We start from the raw sequence: 16490 nt of genomic DNA on the forward strand, positions 1-16490 counted from the left end.
TTGTCAATTGAATACATTTTTACCTACTTTGTTATAAATTTGTTCTGCCAAAATAAAATAATTTAATTATGATTAAAAAAAGTTACTAATCCGTGTTTCACATATCAAAGTGATAGATCAAAACCAAATGCATTTCCCTTTTCTTTTTTTTTTTCCTTCACAAATTTAAAATTCAAATACAGTCAATTAAATTCCCAACATTTATATATATATATATATTGCGTTTCTTAAAATTTCAAAGTCAATGTGCATGTAATTTTTTTCTCCTTTCCTGGTGGGAGTTAAACCCGGTTGAATACCAACAATGTGTCCACATCAGGCCCAGTATGGGAACAACCTGACCCAAAGAAAGAAAAGGAGGAACTGACTATGGTTGGTTGGGTCCTAGAATAATGAAATGGATTAACTTTAAAAATAAAAATTTAAAGAAAAAAACAACAAAAAAGAAATAAATGAAAGTAAAAACATTTTAATCGAACTTCATTGCATAGTCGTAATTTGTTTAAGTCTAGTGTGAAAACTTAATGATTTTCAAAATGTATTCAAATTTGCTTGTTTATCTTTCTAGTCAATTTTAAAATTTTAACCAAGTCAAACTCCGGTAATTTCATTTTTACGATTTTTTTATTTTATTTTTTGAATAATACTACTATAAGAACAATGATATTCATAATTTAGTTTAGCTTCTCAAATTTTTGTTTATTTAATTTTTTTTAATAATACTACTATAAGAACAATGATATTCATCATAATTTAGTTTAGCTTTTCATATTTTAGCTTTTTGGTCTTCTACATATTTACGCTCCACTTTGGTGAGTGCTACTAAATACACCAACATAATTTTTTTTTGGTACCCACTTCACTCTCTATGTATTGATTGAAAATTGTGTTTCACAAATATGAATACAGAGAAAAATTATATGTAGATATATTTAATAGCATGGACTTCATGTCTCTTAAATTCAACATAAAAGGTTATAGTATTTTTCAATTGTTAAGAGTAATGTTAGGTATACTAAATTTTTTATTAAATAAATGATCAAATATGTTATATAGGTGTGAGGTCAACCAAAAAGTAAACTCCACATCCATATAAGATATTTGATTATTTATTTAGTAAAAAATTTGGCACGTGTTAACATTTTTCAGTTGTTAATATCATTCCTATAATATATCTAAAAATTATTACATGCCTTCTGTGACAGTGTCACGTCAAATGCGTGAGACACTGAATAATTGTTTGAAATAAACATGTCAATTAAAGCTTGGATGAGGCTTGACCTAATCGGTAGGCTCATTCATTTAATCTGCAAAATGCAACATTATTGGAATCTATCCACTTGTCCTACCAAGATAGATCCCCATCAAAACCAAACTTGCCAAATGTTGAGTTCTTCCTCATGGCTTGTTCGCATTCCATGTGTGAGTCTAGAAAAAGTACCTTAAAATTATGGAAAGTGTTTCGTAACTCGAAAGGTCACCAGTCCGAATGACTCGACTGCTCAAAACGACGTCGTTTTGGGCAGGTCTTTTTTTTTTTTTTTTTTTTCTCTTCTTCCTTCGAGAAACAGATGACAGAAGAAGAAGAAGAAGAAGAAGAAAAGGAGAGAAGGAGAAGGAGAGAGTGGGAACAGATTTGTGATAAATCTGATATCCCAATCCGGTGCAAGCTATTTTGGAGCGACCAATCGGTCACGCACTTGGTGGGTTTCAGTTTTGGGCAGTTTTTTTTTTTTTCCCCTCTGTTTTTCTCTGAAACAGATGATAGAAGAAGAAGAAGAAGAAAAGGAGAAAATGAGAGAAGGAGAAGAAGGAGAGAGGAGGAATAGATTTATGACAGATCTGATATCCCAATTCGGTGCAAGCTATGTTGGAGCGATGAATCGATCCACCACGCACTTGGTGGGTTTCAATTTTATGGAGTATTTGTTTGTAAAACCTGTATATTTGTTGTCATGGAAGTTATTGGATCAGTAGTTTTTATGAACTTTTTTTTTTTTTTTTTTTTTTTAATGATTAGGTGTGTTGGAAAAAACAGGTTGAAGAAAGGGAGAGAGGGAGAGAACAAAGGAACAAGTTGAAGAAGATGAAGGAAAAAACAGGGATGAGAGAGAAAGAGAATGCAATGTGTGGGTGTAATTCAAGCATAACAGCAGAAAGTTAAGTGAAAGGAAATTTGGGCTTCTCGAGCTAATGAAGATTCGAGCTATGTAGGAGAGCCGTAAAATTATACCAATCCTTAAGTCATATCAATTTTATGAAAAAACTTTATAGGATAATATTATGTAATATATAATGATGTGGCGTTATGTAATCTTTTCATTTCAAAGCAGTACATCTGACATTAGAGGGTGGGCTTTTTTGAGCCAGTTAATAGTTTTAACTTTTGAAAAGTTATTTTGGGTTATTTGGTTAAACTTATTTCAAACGGTTTTTTATTCTAACAATTTATTTCAACTCAAAAAAGTTGATTCTGAGAAGCTGCTCATCCCTTACTTCTGATTATCAGTTTCTACTGTAGACATGTTAATTTACGACTATACTTTTAGATTTTTTTATTTTTTATTTTTCTAAAAATAGAAAAAGACTCAAATGGACTATAGATTATTATTATTATTATTATTATTATTATTATTATTATTATTATTATTATTATTTATGGGAAATGTAAACACTTAGTGAATAACAAAAAAAAAAAATTAATTGAAAAAGTTACTTCACAGTTTATTTACAAACACTACTCAGCAACTTAAATCTATAATCTAACAGTTACACTAAACAGATTAACAACTTCTAATTAAAGTCATAATCTATAATCTATTAAGTTATAATCTATAATTTGTTTTAACAGTTACACTAAACGGGGCCATTGTAGTTTAGAAAGGTAAAATTTGTCATTATCATATTATTTTGTATAAAATATATATTTATTATTTTTCAATATTATATAAACATAATTTATATATATATATATATATAGAATTCTGTGACGGTTTTTTTTTTTTAAAAAAAAAATTATGAGTCACAATAACAAATTTTATAATTTGAAATGAACGGGCAGTAAAAAAAAATTGCGAATCTCAACAAATAAGTGTACAGAACTATTACAGTACAGGTGTTACGTGACCTATGTGACTGCTAAATTATCTCTAAATTCTATATTCATTTTATCCTAATATATTGCTAACTTTTAACTCATGTATGTAAGTACTTATATTTCGAAATACTTACATAACCTTAAACTGAAAATTACATTAGAACAATTAACATAGGAGCTACTCCAACGTAGTGTGGTAGGCACCAGAGGAAAAAGTAGAGAATTAGTCCTCCAAGGTTGGTTTTGGACGTGGGTTGGGTTTTTTATTTTTTGATTATTTTAGTATGGGACTAAAAAATTTCGTTTGGGATAAATTTTTTGATTTTTTTGACTTTTGTAAAAGAAAAAATGAAATGATTATAATTTAAATGTGACATTTTATCTTATTAAACTAAAAAATTTATTTTGTCTTTTGTGACTATTTTAGTTGAAAGTTTCATTTTAACTTATGCGAGAGGAAGTTTCAATCCACTTGGTGTGAAATCTGGGAGGAATTTGTAACCAATAAAATTACAAAGTCACACAACCACTAATTGCAACATCTATCACTAATAAGCAACAACGTATAACACGTGTTCAAAACTACTGAAAATCCACACGTAATGTGCTATAAAATGTTTAGAAAACTTGTTTGTACATATTTAAGAGGGCCTTCAATGGTTTTAGAGCAAATTATGATGTAGTTTCTCTACTCTGTTTTTTATGTTATTTTAATCTTTATAATTTTAATTGATTTGATTTTGATTTCCAATTTATAATTTTGTCTTAACTTAATCCAAGTGAATATTACTTTTAACATTTTTTTATAAAAAATACGCACATAAATAATATTCATCATATTTTTATAGGCAAAATAATAAACGTATTCTACTCAATAAGTTAATCTCAATCAATTCAATGATAACATTATGTCAAAAACACTCATGGCATTATCAATTTTTACGTGATTCAATAATTATGCGTTTTTTTAAGACTAAAGATGCAAACAAAAGTGAGGGCAAGATGTCTTTAGCCCCTATACCGAATAATATAAACCTTTGCAAATTATATAGCCATTGTTTTGGAAGTGGGTTTGGGTGAATTTAGGGTTAAAATAACTACAAAAAATAAAATAAACTTTTAAACTTTAATAAGGTAAAATATTACATTTAACTCATAATACATCATTTCTTTTACAAGAAGGTCAAAAAAGTCAAAAGTCCTTCTCAAACTAAACTTTTTAATCCAAAGTTAAAATAATCAAAAAAAATTAAAAAGTCAACTTACTTCCCAAACCAAGCCATAATACAATGATGATAATTTTGATACAGAAAATTGTAGATGAACCATCCAAACTAGGGTATGTAAAAAAGACACAATCATAAATACCGCAACTAGCATTCAACGGAGTATCTTCATTTATAAGTTTTTTTTTTTTTATAATTTACACAACACTTTATACATATAATTAATCTCATGAAATCAAAGAAAAAATTACAACTTTGATGACAAGCAGCATAACTAAATGCACTGCAATAACTTTTGCAGAAACATTTCGAACCTCAAAAAAAAAAAAATAATAATAATTAATATAACACACACACACATATATATATATATATATATATATTAACAAACAATACACAACAATTAACAGCAGCATCAACAATTATTGATAGTAGAATACTAAAATTACAGGTTGACAATCTCTGGAATATGCACGGGATACCTATCGATGCAGTCTCGCCAAGGACTATCATGAGCTGGTGTTTTAACAGTCCGATTACACTTCCAAACCGCACTGTTACACTTAAACCCACTTCCAAACGCAATCTGCCAAACTCTATCCCCTTTCTTCATCCTCCCTTTGGCTTCAATATAGTTCAGTTCATACCACAGCGAAGACGACGACGTGTTTCCAAATCGATGCAAAGTCATCCTCGACGCCTCCACATGCTGCGCCGATAGCTGCAGATTCTTCTGGAGCTCATCGATCACCGCTCTCCCGCCTGCATGAATACAGAAGTGTTCGAACGCTTGCTTGAAATCAGGAATGTAAGGTTTCCATTTAGGGTTGAAGATTTTGCGGCCGATGAGAGTGAAGAGGAAGAGGAGTTGCTCGGAAGCCGGAAGGACTAACGGTCCGATCGTTGTTATGTTCGATTTCAGAGCTTCTCCAGCGATAACCATGAGGTCCTTGGAGAGCCTAATTCCGACTTTTCCTTGCGGATCTTCTTCTTCGTAAACGCACTGGTACGACTTATCGTCTCCGCCTTTATGAGTTCGAACCACGTGAACTAACTTGTACTTGGCCCGATTCTTCTCGATTCGATTGTTCGACAACAGAATCGCTGCTCCTCCCATTCGAAACAAGCAATTCGGTAACAGCATAGCCCTCTCCTGACCTTGATAGTAGTTAGGGGTAATGATTTCCGTGCTAATTACCAGAGCGTATGAACTTTGATGAACTTGAAGTAAATCTCTAGCCAAATCGATCGAGATTAAACCGGCACTACATCCCATACCAGACAAATTAAAGCTTTTGACATTGCTCCTCAGCTTGTACTTGTTCACCACCATGGCCGACAATGAGGGAGTGGGCGAGAACAGGCTGCAATTCACGATGAGGATATCGATGTCTTTGGGCTTGATTCCGGTCTTCTTTATGAGCGAATCGACGGCGGAGAATATAACGAGTTGAGCTTCGCCTCTAGAAGCTTCCATGGTGGGATTGGGAGGAATGTAGTGAACCGCCGGAGGCAAACAGGTCTCCTCGCCGAGTCCGGAACGTTCTAGAATGCGCATCTGGAAATCGACGCTTTTGGGGCTGTCTTTGAGGATGAGTCGGGAGTGTTCCATGAAAGTACCGAAAGGGACTCGGCACGTGACGGGGGGGTTGTAGCAGGAGTAGTCAACGAGGAAGATGGAGCGAGGTTTTGACATGAAGTAGAGAGTGGCGATGAAGATGACGAGGAAGGAGGAGGAGAGGATTTGGAGGAGATCCAAGTGGAGAGATCGCCAGATGGCGAGGAGTTCGTGGGGACCTAAGTGGAGGAGGTGGGTGAGGAGAGAGAGCATGATGGGGATGAGGAGAAAGGTGAGGAGGTGGTTGATGAGATATTGGTAGCCGAGTTTGACGTACTTAAGCTTCACGGAGGAGGAGAAGTCTGGTAAGATTTGAGGCATTTTTAGAGTGAGAAAGAAGAGAGTTTTTGCAGGGTAAGAGAGAGAGAGAGAGAGAGAGAGAGAGAGAGAAATGGTAGGGGGGAGTGTAGAGGGAGGTGGGAAATTTATAGGCTAAAATGGAGGGAAGGAGTGGAGGCAATGAATGGAGGCAGATGAGAGGATTTAATGAAGAACCTTCACGGTTACGCAACGTCCTCGAAGGCTATATTTGGTTAAAGAATTTGATTGAAAAAAATTAAGTTTGGTTATAATGAAATACAGTGAGAAAAAGAAATTATGAGAGAAATGTAATTTACATTTTATCTTTGCCGTTCACATTTGAGAAGTGGATTAATTTTTTAATTTTTTGATTATTAATTTGGGGTTAAAAAGACTCTTTTGAAAAGAATTTTTTAACTTTTTGTGAGAAAAAAATGTGATGATTATGAATTTGATGTGATATTTTGTCTTATTAGATAAAAAAGAAAAAGTCTATTTTGTCCTTTTGTGGCTAAAATAACCTCAAACTTAACCCAACCCTTCTTCTCAAACAAAGCCTAAGTATTTTTTTTCAACTCAATCAAATATTACTCATAATAATAATGCTTGGTAGCTTAAATTTTCATAGCCCGAATAGCTCAAATGTCTCAAAACGATACCGTTTTGGGGATAAAACGACGTTGTTTTGATACATTCAAACTATTCAAACCACATAAATTCGAGCTATCAAATATTTTTGAACTTATAATTCGAATCGTTTCAATTCTTTCTCATTTTCTTCTATTTTCCTTTTTCTTTTCCTTTCTTATGTTATTTCCTTTATCAAATTCTCTAACCAAAATAAAGCCTTAGAGTTCGTTTGAAAATTTGTCATTTTAATTAATTTTTGGACATTTTTCAGAGAAAAAAAAAAGAAAAAAAGAAGAAGATGTACGAACAAATAAAAAATAATAATTGATTTTTTAGTAATTACTTTTTGACTATTTTCTCACTTTCCAAACAACTCCAAACTGGACTCTTTTTAAGTCCTAACTCTTTTTACCCCCTATAATTTTAGTGTTATAATTTAGGGAAATTTGATTATAAACCCCTTTTACCTTCCTTTCATTATTAGAAGGATTAAGAAAAAAATTATACTTTCTAAACCTCCTCATAATTATAAAGTCTTGCATAAAGGACAAAATTTATTATTTAAATATTTTATCAGACTATTATACCCTCACATATACACAATCCAGATACAAAATTTATTTTCTCTCTTGTCTCTCACTTCTAACCCTAGCTTCCTCCATGGCCGGAGCTATGTCATTCCTAAGCTCTGACGATCTCTCTATTCCGATCTGTATATATATGTGTGTTTTGAGTCTTTAAGATCGGAGATTTGAATGATTGCATAGATTGGTCTCGGCGATCATTTGATTCGAACTCAAAAGCTCAAAGATTTAAAGTAAAATCTGAAAAATCTGTGTGTATGAAAAATCTCAAGATTTTTGAAAGCTCAAAGTTTCAAAAATCTGAAAAATCTGTAAAATCTGAAGAACCAAGGTATGAAAAATTGAGATTTCTCTAAAATTTTCAGATTATAGGCCTGATTCAAGGATTATAGACATGATTCAATATTTTTCAGAGTAAACATCGATTGATTCAAGGATTATAGGCCTGATTCAAAGCTCAAAGCTCAAAGTTCCATCGATTTTTCAGAGTAAACATCAAATTTCATTTAATAGAACCAGAGTAAAATTTTACTCTGGTTCTATTACTCTGTTTTTTTCATTTGACAGAACCATATACAGAGTAAAATTTTACTTTTAGTTTCAGAGTGTAAAATTTTACTCTCATTCAGAGTAAAATTTTACTTTTATACAGAGTAAAATTTTACTTTTAGTTTCAGAGTGTAAAATTTTACTCTCATTCAGAGTAAAATTTTACTTTTATACAGAGTAAAATTTTACTTTCATACAGAGTAAAATTTTACTTTTATACAGAGTAAAATTTTACTTTTAGTTTCAGAGTGTAAAATTTTACTCTCATTCAGAGTAAAATTTTACTTTTATACAGAGTAAAATTTTACTTTCATACAGAGTAAAATTTTACTTTAGTTTCAGAGAGTAAAATTTTACTTTCATACAGAGTAAAATTTTACTCTGAAATACATAGTGAAAATGTCTTAATAGGATAACTGATAGATATGAGGGTAATATAGTAAAAGAAACAAGTTTTAAAATATCAAGGGGTTTTGAAAGTACTTATATAATTCTTATCCTTTTGAAAGAGAAATTAGATAGTGAGGGGGTTATGACCAAATCCCCCTATAATTTAAAATAAAAATAGAAGACAATATTTTAATGTTACTTTGTAATAATTTTTAAAACTTAGACGGTTAAATTATGTTTTTCATTTACATGTTTTGTTATTGTAAAAGTTATAATAAGATCATTGCAAGATGATTTTGATTTGTCTTAGTCCTTATTAGAAATTTTTGAAGGAAAATGTTACACAGAAAAAAATAATAATAATAAATTGATGTAGCATGCGGTAATAAAATGTTCATATTTGAAATGACCCCTGAAATTAATTGACATTAGTTATAAATTAAAATACTCATTTGTAGCCTTACTTCTATTTAAATCATTCTATCAATAATTAATTTTGCAAGTACTATAGTTTGTATTTTTAATGTGTATATGGGAACTGCTATTTTGCTTACTTCTTCAAGTAATTAACATAAAAATTTTAAATCACACTATCTTTCAATGAATTAATAAAAACAAAAATGGCAACAGATATATAAATTTTTTTAAAAATAAAATTACTTCCCAAGTTGCTCTAAGCACTCCACAATTCAATCAAATCAATCTTGTTTGACTAGGTATTGTTTGTTAGTCAATGGAACTACTCACACGCACCGCCACTTTGCATCATTCTATACTGTGGGTCCCAATTTTTTTAGTCCAATATATATTTTTCTTGCAGGGTACAAGACTAGGAATACGATTGGAGTTGTTGTAAGGTAGGGTAGCAACCATTACCTACAAAGGATTTTTTTTTTTTAAAAAAAAAAAAAAAAAATTAAGATTGCCCACTTTTGACTTTTTTATTTTCTCCTTTGTTTTTTTTTGGGTTGAGCTCGTATTCAAAAAGATAAAATAGATTAAAATAATTAATAAGATAAAATAATATATCAAATTTATAATTATTTTATTTTTTTTACAAATATCACATCTAATTACAAAAAAATTCAATTATCTTTTTAAACACAAAAATTTTAACCTATTAAAATAGTTAAAAACTAAAATAACTTACTAAAACAACAACTTCTCAAACACCCACATAGAAAGTGCCTGTCTAATTTAGTTTAGAAGGATTGCTTGTAATTTTGTCTTGTTTTTTTTTAATCAAGTTTTTTTTTAATATCTTTTTAACTTTATGAAATAAAAATAATTTAAATAACTTTAAAAGGTTGATTATTGAGAATTTAAAAGAAAACATGTTTTTAACATTAAAAAAAATGCATCACACAAGCCCAAAGAATTGTATGCTTGTCTTATAATAAAAAACAGTTGCTACATCATAAATAATAATAATGAAATTATAAAATTACAATTCATACCTTAGATTTTGCTAAACAGTGTTTCATTTAGCTATGTTTGATAATGTCAAAAGGAAATAATATTTAAAACCATGTCTATTGGTTGGTGTAGTTTATTGGAACTTTTTATAAATAAATAAAATTTAAATTTGAAAATTTGTATAATGTGTTTTGGTGTTGGTCAACTTCTAATCATATCTAATATTCTATAAAAAAAATTCTACTCATACCTTAGAGCTTAGAGTATTTCTAAAGAACTCTTTAAATGATAATTATTAGTTATTATAACTAGTATTATCATATTTTAATCACATTAACATGTTAATCATTACAGTATTTTTTTTGTAAAATAATTCAAGGCTAGTTACATTTGAAGAGTCTTGAGAGACTCTTCAAACAATTTGTGTGTATAAATAGATAAAATAAAGAGTAGCGTTAAAGTATATAGATAAAAAAAGATCTAGACAAAATAAAAAATTATCTTTTTTGGCCCTATTTATTTACCGGATATAAAGGCCGGATATGTGTGTGAGACCGGATATAATATGAGATGAGTACCACATATTTTTTTGTCTCCCTATATCTCGTGTTTGGTTGCTCCGAATATAGGGAGTCCGGATAGTATATGATGCAAAAGGGGATATGCAATATCATTCCCTCATGGTATTGTATATCCCTCACCATCAGATATAGCTTATCTTTCATCCAAAGGTCAAAAATAATCACTCTCCTCTTATCCCATCTTATATCATATCTTAATCAAACATAGTATAAGTGACTCCACAATATATATAATTCATTTTATACCCTACAACATATTATATCCCATCTTTATATTTAGGTATTATATATCCTCCTAAAATCTTTACATCCAATCCGGACAATCAAACAATGCCTTTATATTTTAACTAGTGAAAAATTATATAAAAAATGGGGTGTTTAACGGGGCGCTTATAAAAAAATAGATATATATATATATATATACATATTTATATTTGATTATCAAAAAGTTAAGCGAAATTTTTTCTAATTATTAACTGTCAATTTAGAAAAAATTGCATCTAACATGTCAATTAGTCCATTAGCTTATCAACATTGGCTCTTTTAAGGTGTTGCGGCTTTACAGTATACTACTATTTTTGTTCACTTGAAAATTTTGACAGTGCAAAATATAAATTTTGACCATAAGTGTAAAATAGAAATATGATATGAGAGTAAAAATAAGTGTTTTTTCACAAAATTTTTCAAAAATAGCATATCAACTTACCTTTTTTAGAAAATGAAAACCTAGCGAAGGTTGATTGACAATATATCATTGTCTGATCATCACAATTAGGGCAATGACAAAAGCTAGTGAGGTATATAATGCTCCAATTGATATCAACATATATATATATATATATATATGAAGGTACTGCAAATTAATTAGCAGTAAAGCTAATGGGACCATCAATTAAATTATTTAGAAATATTCATTTATTTCTTTAATCCTATAAATTCCAATCTAAATTAATCAGATCCATAAAATTGAAATTGTATTCTTACACGAAAACAGCCCATCTTAATCATGTGGGATCAATGTTCACGAAATTAACATAACATAAATTAAGTTTATTCATTTTGACACACTATTTTAACTTTTGCATGTATTTTGAAGACATGTCAAACTTGGAACATTGATTTGTATTCGTAAAAGTCTACACATGTCAATGAAAAAGGTGCAGCGGTTGCCTGTCTTGTATAAATATTAAGTCTTGTGGGTGTTGATATCTAGCTACACAATTAAATGGGGAACTTAGTTGGAGAGTATTGACAAAATAGATTAAGTCCAACAACTTGCACAAGAAGATGAGAATCCGACGGTGGTTTGTCCACCGGGGACACTCCGACAATCAAATCAGTAATTAATATCTCTCAAAGATAGCAAATTGTGCTTAAACTCATAAGAAAGAACTTACCTTAGACCCACGAGAGAGACTTGCTTTTATAATTAGCAGTGACCTGGTCCAATTAGAAGCCTCACTTCAATATACTCAAGCTCAATGCTCATCATGGACCTTCATCTAGATAGAGATAAACTCTTCTTGAGCCTTATTCTTATTCAAATTGAGATTCTTCCTTGTTCTACGACTCTTGTCCCTTATCCGCTCATCTCGAATTTCGATATCTCCGTAGATAACCTCGGCTTAGCCGAGATCACCTCGGCGCATAACCAAGATCACCTCGGCGCATAACCAAGTCATGTGGCACATCGGTTGACACTTCGGCATCACCTTAGCCACGTGTTGTGATTCACAAAATATTTTCCCATAACTACCTTCTAGGTTCTATTACCTCGGTAATCTGAGGTGATGGAACCCACATCGTTTGTCCACATAGCATGTCGGCTAACAATCCACTCTTCTCTCCGACCGAGATTATGATTCGTCGACTTCAAGTAACCAAGACTCTGTTGCCCATTCTATCAAGGTCCAATAACCAAAAATCAAGTTCTTTAAGCATCTTCAACCGAGACTGCTTCTTTAGCCGAGGTTATAGCCTCTCTACTTCAAGAATTTCAAGAGTTCTAATTGCGCATGAGCTGTCACGCATGGTCTTTTCAACTGTTTCCTCTATGCGTACATTCCTTATTAGTTTGTACCTGACACACGCTATCAAGTTGCATCACCTCTGCTCACGCCGCCTGACAAGCACGTCGTCCAAGGCTAATTCATTACGTTTTGCCGCCTTTTCATGTTTTTGACAAAACTCTTCCCTTCTCTCTCCGTCTTTTCACCTTTGCACTTACACTCTCTCTCGACTCTCAGACTTTCTCTCTCTAAAGTTTCCCAATCAGTCATTGCTGTTTCTTCGAGTTATCTACAATTGCTTCATCCACCGCTTCCGACGAAGCATTCATTGTTTTGCTCCAGCATTTGTTACCATTTGACCCCGGCGAGTACTGCTCCGGTCTCGTTTCCTCGGCCTTATTTGGTAAGTTCTCAATTTCCACTTTTTAATTTTTGTCTTTCACTGTTCTCTTAATATGTTTTCTTCTTCGCATCTGTCACATGTCTATATTGTGTTTGCCTGCTGTGATTCTTGCACATTGTATTGCACTATATCTGAAATCATATATGCGTTGCTATTGAATGCTTTAATCTGTCATTATCTCTGATTATTCTGTTCATGTATTTTTTGAGTGTCATCTGCACTGTTCTTACTATTTCTGTATTGCTTTCTCTATATCTCTACTTCGGTTTCATTCTTGAATCTTGCTTGCCTCTGATTCTGATTCATGTTCCTTTCTGTTTTCTTGTTTGTTTTCAGATTCCTATTCTTTGATTCTTGTTTTTGTAATTCTAGGTTTGAGATTTGCTTTAGAACCTACACACTTAGGAAAAATTGAAACAAGTTTCCCCTTAGATCTTTAGGATCCTTGCCCCAGAGCCTTTAGGATTTAGACGAGGTTTTTCACCCATTGCCAAGTCGTTTTATCAAAACTCTATTTACAGAACCCATTTTAGCCGATATAATGGGCATGTTTAGGTGGAGAGTAGACACCCCTTCCAAACTACAGTACTTTAGGCAAGAGTTTTCTATTCATGCCTGGGGAGGACTACATGTCCTTTCCCATAGTCTCCATAGTTGAGGGCGAAGTCAGGTTCCCCCTGGATATCCTTTTTAGGGAGGTCCTCCATTATTATAAACTGAACCCTATGCAATTAGCTGTAAACTCCTTTAGGATTATCAACGGCATCGCAAAGTTGCCACGCTGGCAAAATGCCAAAATCACCCTATCCGACATCCAGTACTGCTACACAATGTGTGGCCTTAAAACCAACTCTGTTTACACGTACTACCTCAAACCGAGATTTACCCAGTACAAACTGATAGCTGACATTCCAGACTCAAATAAGGGTGCAACAAATGACTACCTGATTGTCTCAGGCAATTGGGAGTTCACGCTAGATGATGAGCTCTATCTCTTCCCCTTGCGCCGTGAAGTTTTTAGGGATGACAAGGGTAAGGACTTAGTCCTCCCCCCCTCCCCTAAAGTCCCTTCTCTACTACTTTACTTTGTTATTTTTCTGTTAATCTATTCTGATGTTTTTTCCTTGTCCTTACAGCCATTCTTTAGCCATAAAAGAATTTTCGCCAATTCTACGTGCCTTACAAGGACTTGGTTCGCTTTATCGACTTACTAATTGAAGTTCGGAAGGCTCCTGTCCTCCTCAACTACATCCCGACATACAAGAGCCATCTGTCTGACGTCCCTTGCAAGAGCAAGTCCCCTCCATCCGTTACAACTCCGCCAGTCACATCGTTGCCAAGGCCAGATCAAGCCTCCACATGTGATCCTGCAAACCAACCATCAACTTCTGCCCCCCAGTTAATTCCTCCAGCCCAGCGCCAACGCCGACACCGAGCTCCTACTAACGCCCTTGCCGACAGAACTCGAAGTAGAAGACGCCAAGGTCTTGAATTCTTGGAGACCGACCCCTCAAACCCTTCTATTGCCCTCCCAGCAACAAATTTTGGCACCAGAGTCACAGTCGATGTAACAGCCGACGAGATAGGTCGCAAACCAGCCATCGTTGAAGATCTTCTTACCAATATTCCTGGGGTTGTAACTGTGCAATTCTCCTCTTCTCTATCTCAATCCAAGCCGAAGCCAAAAAGAATGAAGAAAACTAATGCCAAGGCTACAGTGACTCAAGTTAACTCTAAGGATACTGTGCCAATCTCCAAGTTGGCCGAGACTGAAAAGAAAACTTCTGCTGCCGAGAAGAGGCCAGCCGAGGCCACAACATCCAATGCCCCACCACCAAAGAAGCCGAGGTCTGATTGCCTAGAAAGTAACAGCAACTACCCTCGCAATAGGACCTGGGAGACTGAGGTCATGGTGGGGGATAGACCATTAATAGCCGGTGATAGTGCGATAGAAAGCGTCGAAGTCGGCGCCTCCTTGTCAACGGCCGTACTCCTACCAGAAGATATGAACCACGTGGCCAATCTCTATAAGTACGAGAACTTCGGCTTAATGATGCAACACTCAGTCTTGGTAAGTCTCCTGTTGTATCTTTTTAAGCTTTCTAATACTTAGCCAAAACAATTTTTTAGTAATCTGTTTTATTCCTTGCAAGTTATCCAACATGCATACTCATATGCGGTCAAGACCGAGATGATGAGGAAGGAGTTGGTAAAGAAAACTCAAGAAGCTACCAAACTCCTCTCCTCACTCAACCATGCTGAGGCCAGCAACCAAAGTCTGCTGGATCAAGCCAAGACTGCTCAAACCGAGGCTGAAATTAAAGCCGGAGTTGCTAATGCTGCTGTCGAGGCTGTGAAGGCCGAGGTTAAGGTTGCCAAGGCCAGGGCAACAGAGCTAGAGGCCAAGCTCAAGGAGGCCATTAACTCAAAAGAGGCCGAGGTCAAGGTGGCCGATGAAAAGGCTTTTGAAGAAGGCTAAGCCGCCATCCACAATCAGTACAAAAAGCAAGTTAATTTGACTTACAATCGAGGTTATTATCTCGGCTGGACAGCGACGCTCAATAAGTTGTCTATCCCCATGGACTCTTCACTCAGAGACATCAACCAGCTCAGCGTGCCCTTTCCTCCTCCTTCAAAGGACTCCGAAGATGAAGTCGAGGAGGAGGATGCCGAGGCTGATAATGCCGATGAAAATGGGGAGGTTGCTGCAAGGGCCAAGTCCCCCCACTCTTAATGAGCAAGTCCTAGACTTCACTCAAGATAATAAGAACAAGGTCTCCAAAAGTGCCTTTCCTAAGAAGACGACATCTGAGACAGAAGTCCATACAGCCGAGAAAAACCTCGATGGTCGAAATTGACACCGAGATAGTGGCAGAGAATGAAGCCTTACTGCCAATAGAGGCTGACACAATGCCAACAGCCGAGGTTAAGCAATCTGATATAAATATCAATGTCTCCAGCACTTGGGATTTTTTCTTTACGCTAGACTTTTCCCTTTCAATTGTAACTTATTTTTGTAACTTGGACAAGTAATCTCTTATGTTAGGCCGAAGTGCCATTTTGTTTTTGAACAAGTTTCCTTAAATGAATGCCTTCATTTCTTTTAAGTATTGAATGTGTTCTTATTTCTTTAAACTTTCACTGTCATTGTATGCTTCCTACTTAGAATATTTTTGCATTTCCACAACTTTCTTCGAGTAATCACTTCGGTTTAGAACGCTTTGGACAAGGATTACCTTAGATCCACCCTTAGTTGGCTACCTCGGAGTTCACCTTTAGTGTGATCTTGGCCAAACAACACTTAAAAATATTTTATTCAAACATTTTTACAAGTGTTCTTCCTTCACTTGTACTTGCAATCTTCTAGCAAGACCTCAGCCTTCCATGTCTAGCACCTTTCCTGCGTATCTCGGTCAATGATACTCCGGGTATAAAATAGTACTCTCATCCCGGATTAACTTATCTCGGATAGTTCCATCTATTGACTTTCTCAAGTGTTATTCATAAACTTCAACTTGAAATTTCAAAAAAATTCACAAGTGTTTTGCTTTTATTCCATTCCCACTTCCTGCCCTCTAATGTGAACCTAAGTACCACTTGTGTTCACATTAAGCATGTAACTCTAATTCTTGCCGAGGTCTGTTTCAAACGAAAACTAGCCGAGGTTTCTATCTCGATTTCTATTTT

General features: G+C 34.0%; 1 protein-coding gene across 1 annotated transcript; it reads right to left on the minus strand.

Moving 5' to 3' along the window:
* Positions 1 to 4471: 4471 nt before the first annotated feature.
* Positions 4472 to 6424, minus strand: LOC114268231 (3-ketoacyl-CoA synthase 6). The gene has a single exon (XM_028209357.2). The coding sequence runs from the start codon at positions 6260 to 6262 to the stop codon at positions 4769 to 4771; it is 1494 nt and encodes a 497-aa protein (XP_028065158.1). The 5' UTR covers positions 6263 to 6424; the 3' UTR covers positions 4472 to 4768.
* Positions 6425 to 16490: the final 10066 nt, after the last annotated feature.

Source organism: Camellia sinensis, chromosome 1 (assembly GCF_055761805.1).
Source record: "Camellia sinensis isolate YWXY chromosome 1, ASM5576180v1, whole genome shotgun sequence".
Lineage (NCBI taxonomy): Eukaryota > Viridiplantae > Streptophyta > Magnoliopsida > Ericales > Theaceae > Camellia > Camellia sinensis.